This window comes from Dromiciops gliroides, chromosome 3, assembly GCF_019393635.1.
Source record: "Dromiciops gliroides isolate mDroGli1 chromosome 3, mDroGli1.pri, whole genome shotgun sequence".
Classification (NCBI taxonomy): domain Eukaryota; kingdom Metazoa; phylum Chordata; class Mammalia; order Microbiotheria; family Microbiotheriidae; genus Dromiciops; species Dromiciops gliroides.
Window position 1 is genome coordinate 587587424 of NC_057863.1, and position 15536 is coordinate 587602959.

Here is a 15536-nt window from a genome sequence, read left to right on the forward strand (position 1 = left end):
AGCTGATAAAGGCTACATGCCCTTCATCATTTGCTCCTGGCACAGGGGTGCTCTTCAGAAAAAAGTGGAGAGGCTTCCAGGGCAGAGACCACACAGACACACATTGCTGTCCAGCCTGGATTTTCTGACCTGGAACACAGAAACTCAAATGTCTCATTTTCCTCGATGAATGCAGTCCAGCCACACTGAAGAGAACGAAAGGACTGGAGGCAACGATCTGTATAATTTAGGTACAAAAGAAGGGCTACTTTGGCAGACGGGCTTCTATGTTACAGGTCCTTATAAAGACCCAGTGCAGAAAACACATGGTGAAATTAGAGGGGTACCAAAGACCCTAAAATTTCCCTAACAGACTTGCCACAGTGTCTGACAATCTGCCATTCCAATCTTGGTTAAAAGAATCCATTTAGCATTGTAATGCAAATATGTTACCCATTCATAGACATTAAGAAGACTCTCAGAATTGAGCCTGTGAGAATTAGCTATCAATCAATCAATCAACAAGCATTTATTAAGCACTTACTATGTGCCAGGCACTCTTTCAAGTGCTGGAATTGGAAGGGGAAAAAAAAAAAAGAACCAAATTAGCCCCTGCCCTCTCTGGGTGTAGAGGGAAAAAGGTGTAGGGCAGTGGGGAAAGGCTGGTCTCAGCCTAAATCAGAGGACATTGGGAAGGCTCTGAGTGCTGGGTGAAGTTCTAGGAATGAATGAATGAATGAATGAATGAATGAATGAATGAATGAATGAATGAAGCATTATTAATCACTCACTATATGCAAAGCACTGTGCTAAGCACCAGGGATACAAATAGAAAAATAAAGACAATCCCTGATCTCTTCTAGGAACAACCCAAAGTGGGAGAAATATAACACCGGACAGGGAAGAGGGGATGGAGAATGGGACAAAATCTCTTGATTTTGCCCATCACAATTTTGTCCTTGTCTGATTCTATCTTTGTGGCTTCAATTCTCTTCAGAGTTTCCCAGCCTTTTTTGTTAAGGAATTGATTACTCAACAAATGATTTATTAAGTGCTTGCTATGTATGTAGCAAGTACTATTATTATTTTGGGGGGGTGGGGCAGGGCAATGGAGGTTAAGTGACTTGTCCAGGGTGACACAGCTAGTAAGTGTCTGAGGCCAAATTTGAACTCAGGTCCTCCTGAATCCAAAGCTGGTGCTTTATCCACTTCACCACCTAGCTGCCCCCTAAGTACTATTATTTTTTATTAGGGATACAGAGATAAAATAGTTCCTGCCCTCAAGAAGTTTATATTCTCTTTTTAAATTCTTTTTTCTTTTGGCAGGGCAATGAGGGTTAAGTGACTTGCCCAGGGTCACACAGCTAGTAAGCGTCACATGTTTGAGGTCAGATTTGAACTCAGGTCCTTTTGAATCCAGGGCCGGTGCTCTATCCACTGCACCACCTAGCTGCTCAAGAAGTTTATATTCTCAATGGGAAAATAGCATGTGCCTATAGAAGCATGTATACATATGAGAAAAATAGAAGTTAAATACACTGAACATACTGGTGCTTGAAATGTCTTGGCAGAATGGTAGTCACCATGAGGGCCTAAAAGATTGGAATACCCCCCCCCAAATAATGAGGATACAGGGAAATTTAGGTATAAAATAAAAGGAAATTAAGCCTAATTTCAGACCCTAAAAATTTCTGTATGTAGTCATAATAGCTGATATTTATGTAATACTCTAAGATTTGCCAAGCGTGTTTTCATTTGGCCTCACAACCCTCTGAGGTAGAAGCTACTTTCTCTTTTTTGCCTCTGAGGAAACTGAGGCTCAGAGAGATTAAGTGACTTGGCCACAGTAGCATGGATAGTTCATGTCTGAGGCAGAATTCAAACCTAGATCCCTCCTAACTCCAAGTCCACACTCTGCCTGTTGCACCATCTTGCTTTGGCATGAAGCAAAATAGTGACTTAACAGCAAGGATACATGGTCCTATGATACTGCAAGTCTGGAGGTTTATGCCTTACATTGACTGTAGCAAACAAAATTCCTGAACTTAGGAGAAGGGTCAGTCAGTAAGTAAACATTTATTAAGTGCCTACTATGTTAGGCACTAAGCTAAGATATAAAGAAATGGAGAGAGAGAGAGAGAGAGAGAGAGAGAGAGAGAGAGAGAGAGAGAGAGAGAGAGAGAGAGAGAGAGAGAGAGAAGAGTCATCACTCCTGGTGGCCAATCTCTGGTATTCTCAGGACATCTAATTTCTCATACAGGCTCATTTATCTGGAAAACCTTTCCCTTATTTATAATCTGGGGAAGCAATAATTGGTATGAAAAAGATCTGAGGGGGTTAATGGACCAATACTCAATGAGTCAATGAGTGTGATATAGCAGCCAGAAAAGCTAATGTGATCTAAGCTATCTTCTTTTTGTGTGTGTGAGGCAATTGGGGTTAAGTGACTTGCCCAGGGTCACACAGCCAGTAAGTGTTAAGTGTCTGAGGCCTGATTTGAACTCAGGTCCTCCTGACTCCAGGGCCGGTGCACCATCTAGCTGCCCCGATCCAAGCTATCTTAATACAAGCCTAATGACCAGAGTGATGAAGGTGATATTCCCAGTGCCCTCTGTCCTTGTAGGACCACTTTTTCAGAGTAATGACAAACTGAGATCCATGACACTCTATGGGAGTTCATGGACTAGAGTTGCAGAAAATAGGTGGGGAACAGTGGAGAGAAGATTCACTTTGACAAGATCACAGATGCACTGGAGCGTTACTGAATTGAAGGGTAGTATCCAGATGTGGGTGAATGGGTTGGCGAGGGAACTTGAAGTCATGGCATAACAGGAAGCATTTGAAAAAACAATGTCTCTTTTAGCCTGGAAAAGAGGAGATGGAGGGAATATTATTGTTCTCTGCAAGTTTTTGAAGGGCTGCCATATGAAGGAGTGATTATACTTGTTCTACTTGGCTCCAGAGGGCAGAGTTAGGAGCTATGGGTGAAGGGCTTTCCCTACTCAATTCTAACCTCTATTTAACTGCCAAAGGGATATCACTCTTGCAATCAATAAGTCTCAAAGTACCTAGTACATCCAGGTTAAAATGTAAACTCCTCTGTGTAGCATTTAAAGTTCTATACAAACTAGCCTCAACTTACCTTTTCAGGTTTATTAGATATTACTCCCCTTCATATACTCTACTGTTCAGCCATACTGGCGTTCTTGCTTGTTTCTTGCTCGTGTCATTCCATCTTGCAATTTTGAGTTCATTTCTATCTATGTAAATATTGCCTTCCCCAGTAGAATGTAAGTTCCTAAGAAGATACAGTTGGTGCATCGTTTTACTTTTGCCACTGCTTATCTTAGTGCCTGGAACATAATAGGTACTAAATAAATGCTTGCTGAATTACAAATTATAATAAATGCTTGATAAAATTTTGATTGATTGAAATTACGAAGAGTCAGAGTTTGCTTCTATGGAAGTCAAAATCTTCCTAACAATTAGAGATATCCAAGAGTAAAATGGACGAAGAGAGTGAGTTTCTCATCCCTACCATATCAGGCCTGCATGACTATTTGGATATATATAAAGGGGATTCCTGCATTAGACAATGAGTTGAAGTAGATGACTCCTGAAGTCTCTTCCAATTTTACGATTCTAAGACTTTCAGCTATTCAGCTCTTTCACCTCTGAAGCTCTAGCCCCATCCTCATATAACCCTTCTCTTAATCTTTTCCCTGCTCCCTAGCACCTCTTCCACTCACTGTTGTAGCCAGAGACAAAATGGTGTTGTTGTTTTGTTTGGCGAGGCAATGAGGGTTAAGTGATTTGCCCAGGGTCACACAGTTAGTCAAGTGTTTGAGGCCAGATTTGAACTCAGGTTCTCTTGAATCCAGGGACAGTGCTTTGTCCACTGCACCACCTAGCTGCCCCTCAAAATGCTTTATGTGCAGTAGCACCAGCCTCCTACATTGTCCCTTCTTTCCTCATCCTCTGGGAAGAGATAGCTTTCTCTCTTCCTGGCATGGGATAATTAACCCTCTCTTCTCAAAGATAATGTATTCACAACCCCTGCATCATCAAGGATTGGTAGAACAGAATGGGCAGTACATCTGTGGAGCTCATTCAGTCCCTCAATTTACTCACAATCAAGTAAGGAACCAGAGCTTTGGAAAGAGTCGGTCCCTACTGACAAGCAAAAGAATCACTGGCGTTCCAGGAGGAGGAGGGAGACGCTCTCTCTGTCACACAGACACACATGGAGTCAGGGGAAGAAGAACATGAGGAGGAGGAAGGAAGGGTAGCATTTTCTCCAAGGGAGCTGACCTGGCTTCTCCCTTCACATTCCCACAGCTGATTTGGGCCCCCTAAGAGTGCATACATTTGGATGAATGACACATTCCCATCCATCTCCTGCTGTAGTAGTTAGATGATAAACCAAGTACATTTGGAAATCAGGCCAAGGCGTGGAGGGGGGGGGGGTATAAAATTGATAGCCTAGAAATGGAGAAACCAGCACTGGCAGGGGCTGCAAAGTTTAATGAGCAAAGAGATGGGAAGAGGCATGGGAGAGTGCTGGAAGAGAAATGAGAGATATCGAGTAAAATCATTGAATGTCGGGGCTGGAAAAGTCCTCATTGGTTATTGAGTGCAAGCCCTCCTTGAAAAGAGATCCTTTTGAAAGCATCCCCAGCAAAAGAACCATGCTGCCTCTGTTTGATTATGTCCACTGATGGGGAACTCACTCTTTCATTAGCAATCCATTCTTATTTTGGACAGCTCTCATTGTTGGAAAAATTTTTGCTTATGCCAAAATCCCCCTCTGCCACTTAAGCAATCAGAGACCATAAAATCTTACAGTGTGGTATAATGGAAAGAGTGTTAGATTTAAAGTCAGAAGATTTGGGTTTGCTATTGTTGAGAAACAAAGTGGGCAAAACTAAAGAACCCTCCAGGAGTCTGCACTGAATATTCCTGGTTTATTTGTTGATCCTGAATTTTCCTGGCTCTTGGTCTGGCCGCTGCTCTTGGGATTATATGCCCTCTAGTGCCTAGGACAGTGCTTTGCACATACTGGGCACTTAAATAGATGTCGCCCAACTCTGCTGGTAGACTTGGCTCTCCTGGAGTCCTGTATCTCCCTTTTCTATTGATTCAGTGACTCTATTTTCTGACTCTCTGCATCTCGACCCCCCCCCCCCAGTTTCCCACAGTGGTTCTAGTTCTGCCCTCTGTGGCTAGGAATAGCTGGTCACATTCTTCTTTGAGAGACAGCACAGTATGTGTCTCCAAAGGAAAACCTTGGATTCAGAAAGATCTGGGTTCAATCATGCCTCTGATGCATACTGGCTATGTGACCATGGGTAAGTCACTTTCTTAGTTCCCCAGGCAACTTTTTAAAACTGTAATGTGCAGACAAGATGCAAACTGATTCTGTTGAGAGAGTTTCCATACTGGGAGCTCCCCCGTGCTTATGAGATCACAGATCTAGACTCGAAAATATCATTCTTCTATAGAACAGTCCTTTTAATATTTGAAGGGAACTAGTACTTCTCCCCTACATCTTTCCTTCTCCAGTTTAAACACTCCTAGATCCTTAACATATCTTCATCATCCTGGTCCCTTCCTTCTGGGAAAACTCCAGTTTATCATTTCCTTCCAAAATATGTCCCCCAAAACTTAATACAATACTATAGGTTTGTTCTGACCATGACAAAGGACAGTTGGGTGATCACCTCCTTCTGGATACTTTGCATTTTAAGGCATCTTATAACATTAGTGGCAAGGAGATTTCCCATTTGATTTGAAAATAGCCATTGTGAGGGACTCCAAACTACCATGGCTACAAGAGGCAGTGCCCCATGATTTTCTAATGCCAGACCAGAAGTCTTTCTCTGGCAGGGGAGTAATGCCCATGATCCTAAGCAACCCTTCTTAATCAGGATTGGGATATTCTTCAGAGAAATGAGACCCTTGTCCATTTGGTGAAGCATTCCAAGTCAGCTATAGGTTGGCAGAACTGCTATCCCTGCCTCTGTCTCTGTCTGTCTCTATCTCTGTCTCCATCTTTGTCTCTGTCTCTCTTTTTGTCTCTCTCTTTGTGTATGTCTCTCTGTCTCTGTCTCTCCTCCTCCTCCTCCTCCTTGCCTTACATGTAATCCATGTATATTAAATGTTACATTTGTGTGGCATGGCATTTATTATAGATTTGCAATGTTCACATTATTTATGTGATGTTAAATATGTTGTGTGTACATATTATATGTTATGTAATTGCCACAAATGCTATGTATGTTGTTTGTTGTATATGGTACATGTGTTACACATTGGCCATATATCACACACACATACATATGCATGTATACAGATACACTGGTACTTATACCTCATCATTACACTCGGTATACTCTCTGTCTCTTCTCTATCTCTATATGTCTTTTTCTCTCACTCTGTTTGATATTGGGTCTTCCTATCTCTCCTAGGCTGAAAATGTAGCCTCTCATGGAGTCTGACTCTATTGTCAAATAGCATGAAAGCTTTCGCCTGCTCCAATTCTACTCTAGGCCAGTTTGCCCTTCCTTAAGCATCCTGGTAGCACCCAGTTCCTGGGAGGTCACCATATTGGTGCTAGACATATTGGAGACACCCAATTGTCTTTAATCCTACTGAAGCTCAGAATTCTCAAACGATTTGACAGCTTCAGTGTCTCCAGTGTCAGCGATTACAGGCATGGGCCACCGTATCCAGCACTGCTGTTTCTTTGGAGGAATGTTCCTGAGTCAGACTCAGGAGGCTTTGTCTCATTATCCACTACCTGATGGTTGGCTCTGACGGCTCTGCTGTTGGCCCATGCCCATTCAGAGTGGCTTAAGTCTTGGCTTCTCTCTGTGCCCATAGGGAGCAACAGGTTATGGGGACTGCAAATACAGGTTATGAGCAAGGGGATTAAGAAATAATGGTGTTATACAAGTTGTATATAATAGATTTCCATTTGCGTGTGCAATTATATTTTTATTATTCTACTGTTATAGAAATGCTTGTTTTATTTCATAAATTAAAAATAAAATACAACTTAAAAAGAAATAATGGGTAATGAGTTTAGAGAAGTACAGTAGGTTTGATATAGGTATGTTGATAGAGCTTTAAAAAGGTTCATCTGGCTTCTGGGTTGGTGGGCTTTTTGCCTGAGAGGCTGCATACAATGGCTACTGATTCCCACAGTGGTGCTCTGCTCTTCTATTCAGCCTTTTCTTGGCAAAGGCTCTCCTTTGACAATGAGTACCTGTGTCTACATTTCCAGGTCCTTGGCTGGCATTTCTCTTATCACTTTCCCCTTCTGTACCAAGTACCCCACCTCTGCAGGGACCTAGGGTGAGCAGCAATGTGCTCCTCCGGGCTCCATAGTTCCGAATACTGCTCACAATCTCCAGTGGACAGCCTGAGGCAGTCAGGTCTGAGAAGAAAGCTGAAAAATGGACATGCCTGGGGGAATCCCATAGGGTAAAAGCAGAAACACTTGGATACCAAGAGAAGGCATTGAAATGCATTGTACCAGTGAGGGTGTTTGGTAAAAGGCAAGTCTGCCTTGGACTCCATCCAAGGTTATTGAGTTACCAACATTCCTCCTCTCCCCCAAAGAAGAACCCCAGGTAATATATTGTCCTATAATATCTTCAGATGGAGCTCTATGTGGCCAATATCATAGGTTTTGAAACTGGAAGAGAACTCAGAGATAACCTAGTCCAATGCTCTCATTTTGCAAAGGAAGAAACTTAGATCCAGAAAAGGAAAGTCACTTGCCCAAGGTCACACAGATATTAAGTAGTAGAATCAGGATTCCAAACTACATCTTCTTCTTTTTTTTTTTTTTAGTAAGGCAATTGGGATTAAGTGACTTGCCCAGGGTCACACAGCTAATAAGTGTTAAGGGTCTGAGGCCGGATTTGAACTCCCGTACTCCTGAATCCAGGGCTGGTGCTCTACCCACTGCGCCATCTAGCTGCCCCTCAAACTACATCTTCTGATGCCATCATCATTACTCTTTCCATGACATCCTCTGTCTCTAATGCTGATTCCCAGCAAAAAGCAAAAAATTCAATATAGTTCCAATTGATAAGCATTTATTAAGAGCCTACTATGTAATGGGTGCTGTCCTAGGCATTGAGATACAAAGAAATGAGTGAAAACAATCCTAAATTTCAAAGAGTTTCCATTCTATTGGATGCCCACATCCTACTCAGGGCCAAATTACATGAACAACATTATCACAAATGGAATCAGCAATCAAGAATGGTGAGATAAGAAGAGCAAGCTTCCATGAGGATAGGGCACTCCAGCTGGTCAACAAACATTTAATAAGTGTCTCCTGTGTGCCAGGCACTGTGCTAAATGCCAGGGGTACACAGAAAAGCTATCTATCAGAGATAGCCCCCAAGGAGCTCCCATTCAAATGAGGGCATTAACATGAATATGATATTGAACATACAAGACAGTACAATGTGTATGAAGGTAATCCCAGAGGGAAGGCACTGGCAATGGGAAGGACTAGGTTACTAGTTAATAACAACTAACATTTATATAATTCTTTAAAGTATGCAAGGGAAGCTAGGTGGTGTAGAGGATAGAGTGATAGACCTGAAGTAAGGAAGACTCATCTTTGTGAGTTCAAATCTGATCTCAGACACTTACTAACTGTGTGATCTTGGGCAAATTACTTTATTTGTCTCAGTTTCCTCATTTGTAAAATGAGCTGGAGAAGAAAATGGCAAAGCTCTCCAGTATCTCTGCCAAGAAAACCCCAAATAGGGTTATGAAGGGTCAGATATGACTGAAAAAGACTGAACAATGACAAAAAATGTGCAAACATGTTTACACATATTATCTCATTTGATCCTCATCACAACCCACTGTGGTAGATGCTACTGTGATTTTCATTTTATAGATGAAGACACTGAAGCTAAAAGAGGCTTAGTGACTTGCTCAGGGTCATATAGGTGGAAAATCTCTCAGACAGGATTCAAACCCAGGTTTGTCTGACCCCAGATCCAATACTCTATTCACTAAACCACACTGCCTGCTTACTTCTCTTAAATCCTATTGGCTGGTATTTTGCAATTAAAGGACCACTCTTCTGCCCTCCCCTTCCACCAGCTGAGTGATCTTCTCTAGAAAATAGTGGGTACTGCATTCGGGAAGAAATGGTGTGTGTGTGTGTGTGTGTGTGTGTGTGTGTGTGTGTGTGTGTGTGTGTGTGTGCATGTGTGTATATGTATCCTCCACTGATATCTTCTGATGCTTACATATTATTGGGGAGACAACATTTACATGGTTGGTCTATACAGAATAGATATAAGGTGATTTTGGAAGGTGGGAGGCACTAGTAGAATTAGGAAAGGCTTCAGATGCAAGTTGGCACTTAAGCTGAGTCTTGAAGGAAATTAGAGATTCTAAGAGGCAGATGTGAAAAGGAAGAGCACTACAAGCATGGGACAAAGATAGTACAAAGGCATGATGAGGGGGAATGGAGTATCATATATGAGGATCAGTTAGAAGGCCAGTCTGAATGGACCTCAAAGTGCATGTAGGGGATCCTAGGTAGCTGCTTGATTAATGTTTCTTGGATTGATGCTCCAGTTGAAGCTATGGATGACTGAGCTATCAAAGATGATACCAAACAGTGCATAAGTTCAGGCAAGTTGAACAAATCTGGAAAATACTTCAAGTACAGGACCAGAAACAGACTTGCTGTGACTGATGTGTGAATATGAGTGCAATTAAGGGCAAAAAGGCTCATCACCAGGTTGGCTACAGGCTGATTCTGCAACAGCAACTGACAGACCATTAACTAAGATACAGCTATTCACATTGGTAGAAGGAGCTTGCTGACAAAATTATAGACCATTGAACATTGATGTGTGCATACATATCTCTATATCTATATATACACATGTCAGTTCAATATGTAGATGAGTATATATATATACACACACACATATATATAATGTGTGTATTCATGCACAGACACCTCAAGTATTATGTATACATACACACATATATATGATATATACACACATATACTTCTATATCCCAATTAATCTTTCCAAGTGCCCAACTCATAAATCCCATCTGCCGAGTCCTTCTGAGCAAGCAGGATGTATTTAGGAACTCCATGAGACCAGAGGAATGGAAAGAAGGTGTCCTTTACAAGCCCCCCTCCAAACCCATTCTTTGTTTATTACATCATAAACCTTTCACCCAGGTGGTTCATCACTGCACAGAGTGCAGACGGTACACCGGCAGCGCCAATTTCTTTATGCAAAGGTCGGTACCTTGTTCGAAGATTCCCCTGCTCTGGTACTCCATCAAAAACCGACAATACATCAAAGTCTTCTTCCAGTGCGAAGGAGTGGAACACAAGCTGTATCCTATTCTGTTCCTCGGCTGTGATGATCCATGTGCAGTTGGCGTAGTTGGGATAACCATACGGGAATCCAGGGCTCTCGACTGTTCCATTGGGGCCTTGCAAATTGAAGGTGCAATTCTGGCCTGGGTAATGGAGAAAAAAAGGCATGGTTAGGCATAGTTAGACCTGGTATGGTTTTGGGCTTAGAATTGGAAGATTTGTGTTCAAATCCTGTTTCTGGCATTTACTAGCCCTGTGATTCTGGACAAGTCACTTAACATTGCCCAAGTAACACTGCAGGACTTATCTGTGAAATTTCTAAAGATTTAAAATAGTAGGTCATCAATAAAACATGCCTAGTAGGCACAGGTAGTGAATTCTATGACCAATAAATACATATCCATCAGGAGCAATGGAGGAGAGGTCATTAAAGAACTATACAGCTGAAAAGGGGGATGGGCTGGCCACATAGCCAGCATAAGGGACATCAAATGGATATTCTATGTTCTAAACTGGTCCTCACGAAAAGTCAAATGGTCTAGAGAAATGCCTTAGTTGACCTCTTTCATCCCTTCCCCCATAGAAGACTTATGAGGGCATGGGTGAGAGTCCTATGGGATGAGAAAACATGGATTGGCTGACATTGCTTTACTGGGAAGAATTCCTACATCAGTAAGATCAAAGATCCTTTGAAATCTTGAATTATAACAAATTCCTAACACCACTTTGTTTTCTAGGGACAATCTCTCTCTTTTCCTGCAGTTGGTTGTAGAAAAAAATCCCAGATGACTGGGCCCCTGTGTTCATGGACTAACTAAGGTTTTCTTCTACAAACCAAACACTGCTGTGTATGTACAGAGAATGTGGTCTCCTTGGTGCTAAGAGGGGAGGCGAAGATGAAGAAGTGAGGAGCTTATAGTCTAGTGATGACTTGTATAAAAACAATGCAAAATAGAATGTTATTTTAAAGAAAAGTATTATCCTGTGTGCAATAAGTTTCTTTCTTTCTTTCTTTTGGGGGAGTGGGGCAATGAGGGTTAAGTGACTTGCCCAAAGTCACATAGCTAGTAAGTGTGAAGTATCTGAGGGTGGATTTGAACTCAGGTCCTTCTGAATCCAGGGCCAGGGCTTTATCCACTGTACCACCTTGCAGTCCCTGCAATAAGTTTCAACATAAAAAATGGATAAGGTTTTGTTCACTGAAATGTTATCGACCATCTACAAGGATATTATTACATCCTAAGATCCATGAAGCCTTTCCATCTAACTTGAAACCTGTTTCCCCCCTCTTACAATGTGAACTTCTGGAAAGCAGGGGGCTTTCTTTTTCTATTTGTATCTCTAGCACTTAGTACAATGCCTTTCACATACTAAGTTCCTAATAAATACTTGTTCATTCATTCAGATTACAAAGGAGAAGTCCATACAAGGTGCAGGGAGATATGAGGAGGGTGAGATGCCTTCTGGCTAGGAGTATCAGATAAGATAGTAATTGCTTCCAGTTGAGGAAGAGTTTTGGAAAGAGATGGCATTTGACTTTGGAGGATGGAGAGGATTTCAACAGGATTAAACAAAGGAAGGGGATTCCTGACAGATGAGGTGCAGAGTCAGGATGTTTGGGAAACACACAAGTAGCTCAAGCATATGATAAATGTGGAGGGAGGATGTGAGATGCTGCTGCTTTGAGCAATGGAAAGTCTTGGATGACAGGATAAGGAGATTGCACTTTATTTTGTAGACAATGGGGAGCAGTGAAAGTTTGTGAGCAGCTGTGCATTAAGAAGAATAATTTGCCATTGACGTGTAGGCTAGGATGGAAGTAAGGGGAGAGGGTAGAACACTACTGTAACAATCCCGGTGAGAGGAAACACAGACCTATACTAGGGTGGTGAGAGTAGGAAGAGAAAGAAGAGATGAAGTGAGAGATACTGTGGAGAACTGATTGACAGTAGATAACTGAGTGGCCATAGCAGGCAAGAAGGGATGGCGAATTGAAGATAGCTCTAAAGTTTGGAGCCTGGGCAGCTAGGAGGAGCAGTGGATAAAGCACTGGTCTTGGATTCAGGAGGACCTGAGTTCAAATCCAGCCTCAGACACTTGACACTAACTAGCTGTGTGACCTTGGGCAAGTCACTTAACCCTCACTGCCCCACCAAAAAAAATTAAATAAAATAAAGTTTGGAGCCTGTTTGACTAATTGATTATCTCTCCACAATATCTCTCACCTCCATCTCTTCTTTCTCTTCTCACTCTCACTACCTTTAATGAAGACAGTCAGGTCAGAAAGAAGAGTTTCAGCCTGAAGTTAATGGGTTCAGTTTTGCATTCAAAGACTTTGAGTTAAGGGTTTTCAAGTGGAGATACTCTATAGCCAATAAGAAATGCAAACTTGAAGTTAAGACGAGAGGTCTCATCTGGACATAACATATTTGGGAGTATACTTAGACTTACTAGTCAAAGCTGTAGAAGAAAACAAGGTCACCAAGGGAGAAGATGTAGAGAGATAAAGGCAGAAGACTAGGGGCAGAATGTTGAGGAATTCCTATGTTAATGGAATATGAACAAGAGCTAGTAAAAGAAAATGAGTACTGAAAAAGGTAGAAGGAAAACCAGAGGAGAACAATCGATCAAAAAACATTTATGAAGGTCCTACTATGTGCCAGGAAGTACACTAAGTGCTGAAGCTAGAAAGAGAAAAGAGAACCACTCCCTGCCCTCAAGGAGCTTATGGTCTAACAGAGGAGACAACGTGTGCATATGTAAACACATAAAGATTAAATACAAAATGAATACAAAGTCGTTTTTTTGGAGGAAGCTATCAGCAATTCAAAAATGTCTCCAGGATAAGAATATTGAGAAGGAGGTGCTAGTTGAGAGTTCTGAATGTTTTGGAGAAGTCAAGGACGAATACTAAAAAAAAACAACACAATGGATTTGACAGGCAAGAAGACAATAATGACCTTGAAGAGTGCAGTTTCAGTAGGGCTGATGGGCAGAGAAATCGAATTACCAGGAACTGAGGGTGATGAGGAAGTGGGGGCTATATTCTTTCTATAATTCTGGCCAGCGAGGGTACAAAAAAGGGTAGGAGAAAAGCAGGAGAGTGTGAACACCTGTAGGAATCACCTAGGGAAATTATCTCCTGTCCAGGCATATTGGGGAAGTGAAGAGCTAAAAGAAGATGATGGTATTTAGGAACTGAATTTGGCTTTCTGAACTCAAAATAGAAAACTGATGGGCTCCTGGCTGGAGTTGGAAAGTACCTAATGAGGATCAGTGAAATATATGTGTGTGAGTGTATATATCTATAGCTATATCTATAGCTATATCCATAGATATAGCTATAGATATATACATACACATATACACACATATATTTGTGTGTGTGTGTGTGTGTGTGTGTTTGCTTGGAATCTTGTGAATCTGATCAAGAAGGATTTCAACTTAAAATGGTGGAGAGAGAGAAACCTATCTACATATATCTGCCAAGACAAAAACCACAAAAAATAGCATATATAACATAGGAAGAAGAATATCAGTGAAGAAGGCCAGTAATTCAAAGAAGATAATATCCAAGAAGTGAGACAGCAATAAACCCACAGCCTCAGATGTCTGTGCCCAATTTCATAAAGCATTGGTAATAAACAGGGTTGAGCTAGCGATTTTAATGCAAGGAGGCAAATTTGACTTCAGAGCTACCGCTGAGACTTTATAGGATGGGACTTGTGACTAGAATATGGTTGTGGAAGCTTATACTTTATTCAAAAGGAACAAAACAGATAAAAGGAGTGATAGAGTAGCATTTTATATATATATATATATATATATATATATATATATTTTTTAGTGAGGCAATTGGGGTTAAGTGACTTGCCCAGGGTCACACAGCTAGTAAGTGTTAAGTGTCTAAGGCAGGATTTGAACTCAGGTACTCCTGACTCCAGGGCTGGTGCTCTATCCACTGCGCCACCTAGCTGCCCCGAGTAGCATTATATATATATATATTTTTTAATGTATAAGGTATTTTATTTTTTCCGTTACATGTAAAGATAGTTCTCAACTTTTGTTTATACAAGCTTTACAATTTCAGATTTTTCTCCCTCCCTCCCCTCCCTCCCCCCTCCCCTAGACAGCAGGTAATCTGATATAGGTTATGTCTATATATCTCTATACATATAGATATAGATATAGATATATACACACACATATATATACACATAATAACATTAATCCTATTTCTGCATTAATTCTGTTACAAGAGAAAAAATCAGAGCAGTGATGCAAAACCTCAAAATAGAAAAAAAAAACAACAGCACCCAAAACAAAAGAAATAATATTGTTCAATCAGCATCTATACTCCACAGTTCTTTCTTTCTTTTTTTTTTCTTGGATTTGGAGATCCTCTTCTATCATGAGTTCCCTGGAACTCTTCTGTACCATTGCATTGGTGAGAAGAATATAGTCCATCACAGTAGGTCAACACTCAATGTTGATGATACTGTGTACAATGTTCTTCTGGTTCTGCTCATCTCACTCATCATCAGCTCACGTAAGAGCCTCCAGGTTTCTCTGAACTCCTCCTGCTCATCGTTTCTTACAGCACAATAGTATTCCATTGTATTCATATACCACAACTTGTCCAGCCATTCCCCAATTGATGGGCACCCCCTCAACTTCCAATTCCTTGCTACCACGTAAAGAGCAGCTATAAATATTTTTGTACATGTGGGTCCCTTTCCCCCTTCCATGATCTCTTTGGGCAAAAGACCTAAAAGTGGAATTGCTGGGTCAAAGGGTACCGAGTAGCATTATATATTAAGGAGATATATGCACATGAGGAAATGAAGCAACTGGAAGGGTAGCAAGTATTTGGTTGAAGACCAATAACGAGATACAGGAGCAGTGTTGTCGTCGGAGTATATCATGGACCACTTGGACAGAAGGAGGAAACAGAGGCGTTCAGGGAAGATTTCGATAACCTGCCAGGAAGGTAGAATAAAGGAACAATGGGAGATTCAATTACCTGGACAATGGCTTGACTTTTCTTTAAGCCAAGAGTAGAGAAGCTAATAAATTCTTGAAATGTCTTGACATGATCATTTCATTATTGAAAAAAGTAGAGGAAGCAACAGGGGAAATTGCTATTCTGGACCCGATTTTGATTAAAAAA

At 41.3% G+C, this 15536-nt stretch overlaps 1 protein-coding gene across 2 annotated transcripts in view; it reads right to left on the reverse strand.

The window, feature by feature from the left end:
• CSMD2 (CUB and Sushi multiple domains 2) overlaps nucleotides 1-15536 on the reverse strand; it is a 1007742-nt gene that overhangs the window by 898252 nt on the left and 93954 nt on the right. For both annotated transcript variants that reach the window (XM_043994712.1, XM_043994711.1), the window contains exon 2: nucleotides 10293-10509. In XM_043994712.1, the coding sequence (XP_043850647.1) occupies nucleotides 10293-10509 (217 nt within the window). The remainder of the gene's footprint in view (nucleotides 1-10292; nucleotides 10510-15536) is intronic.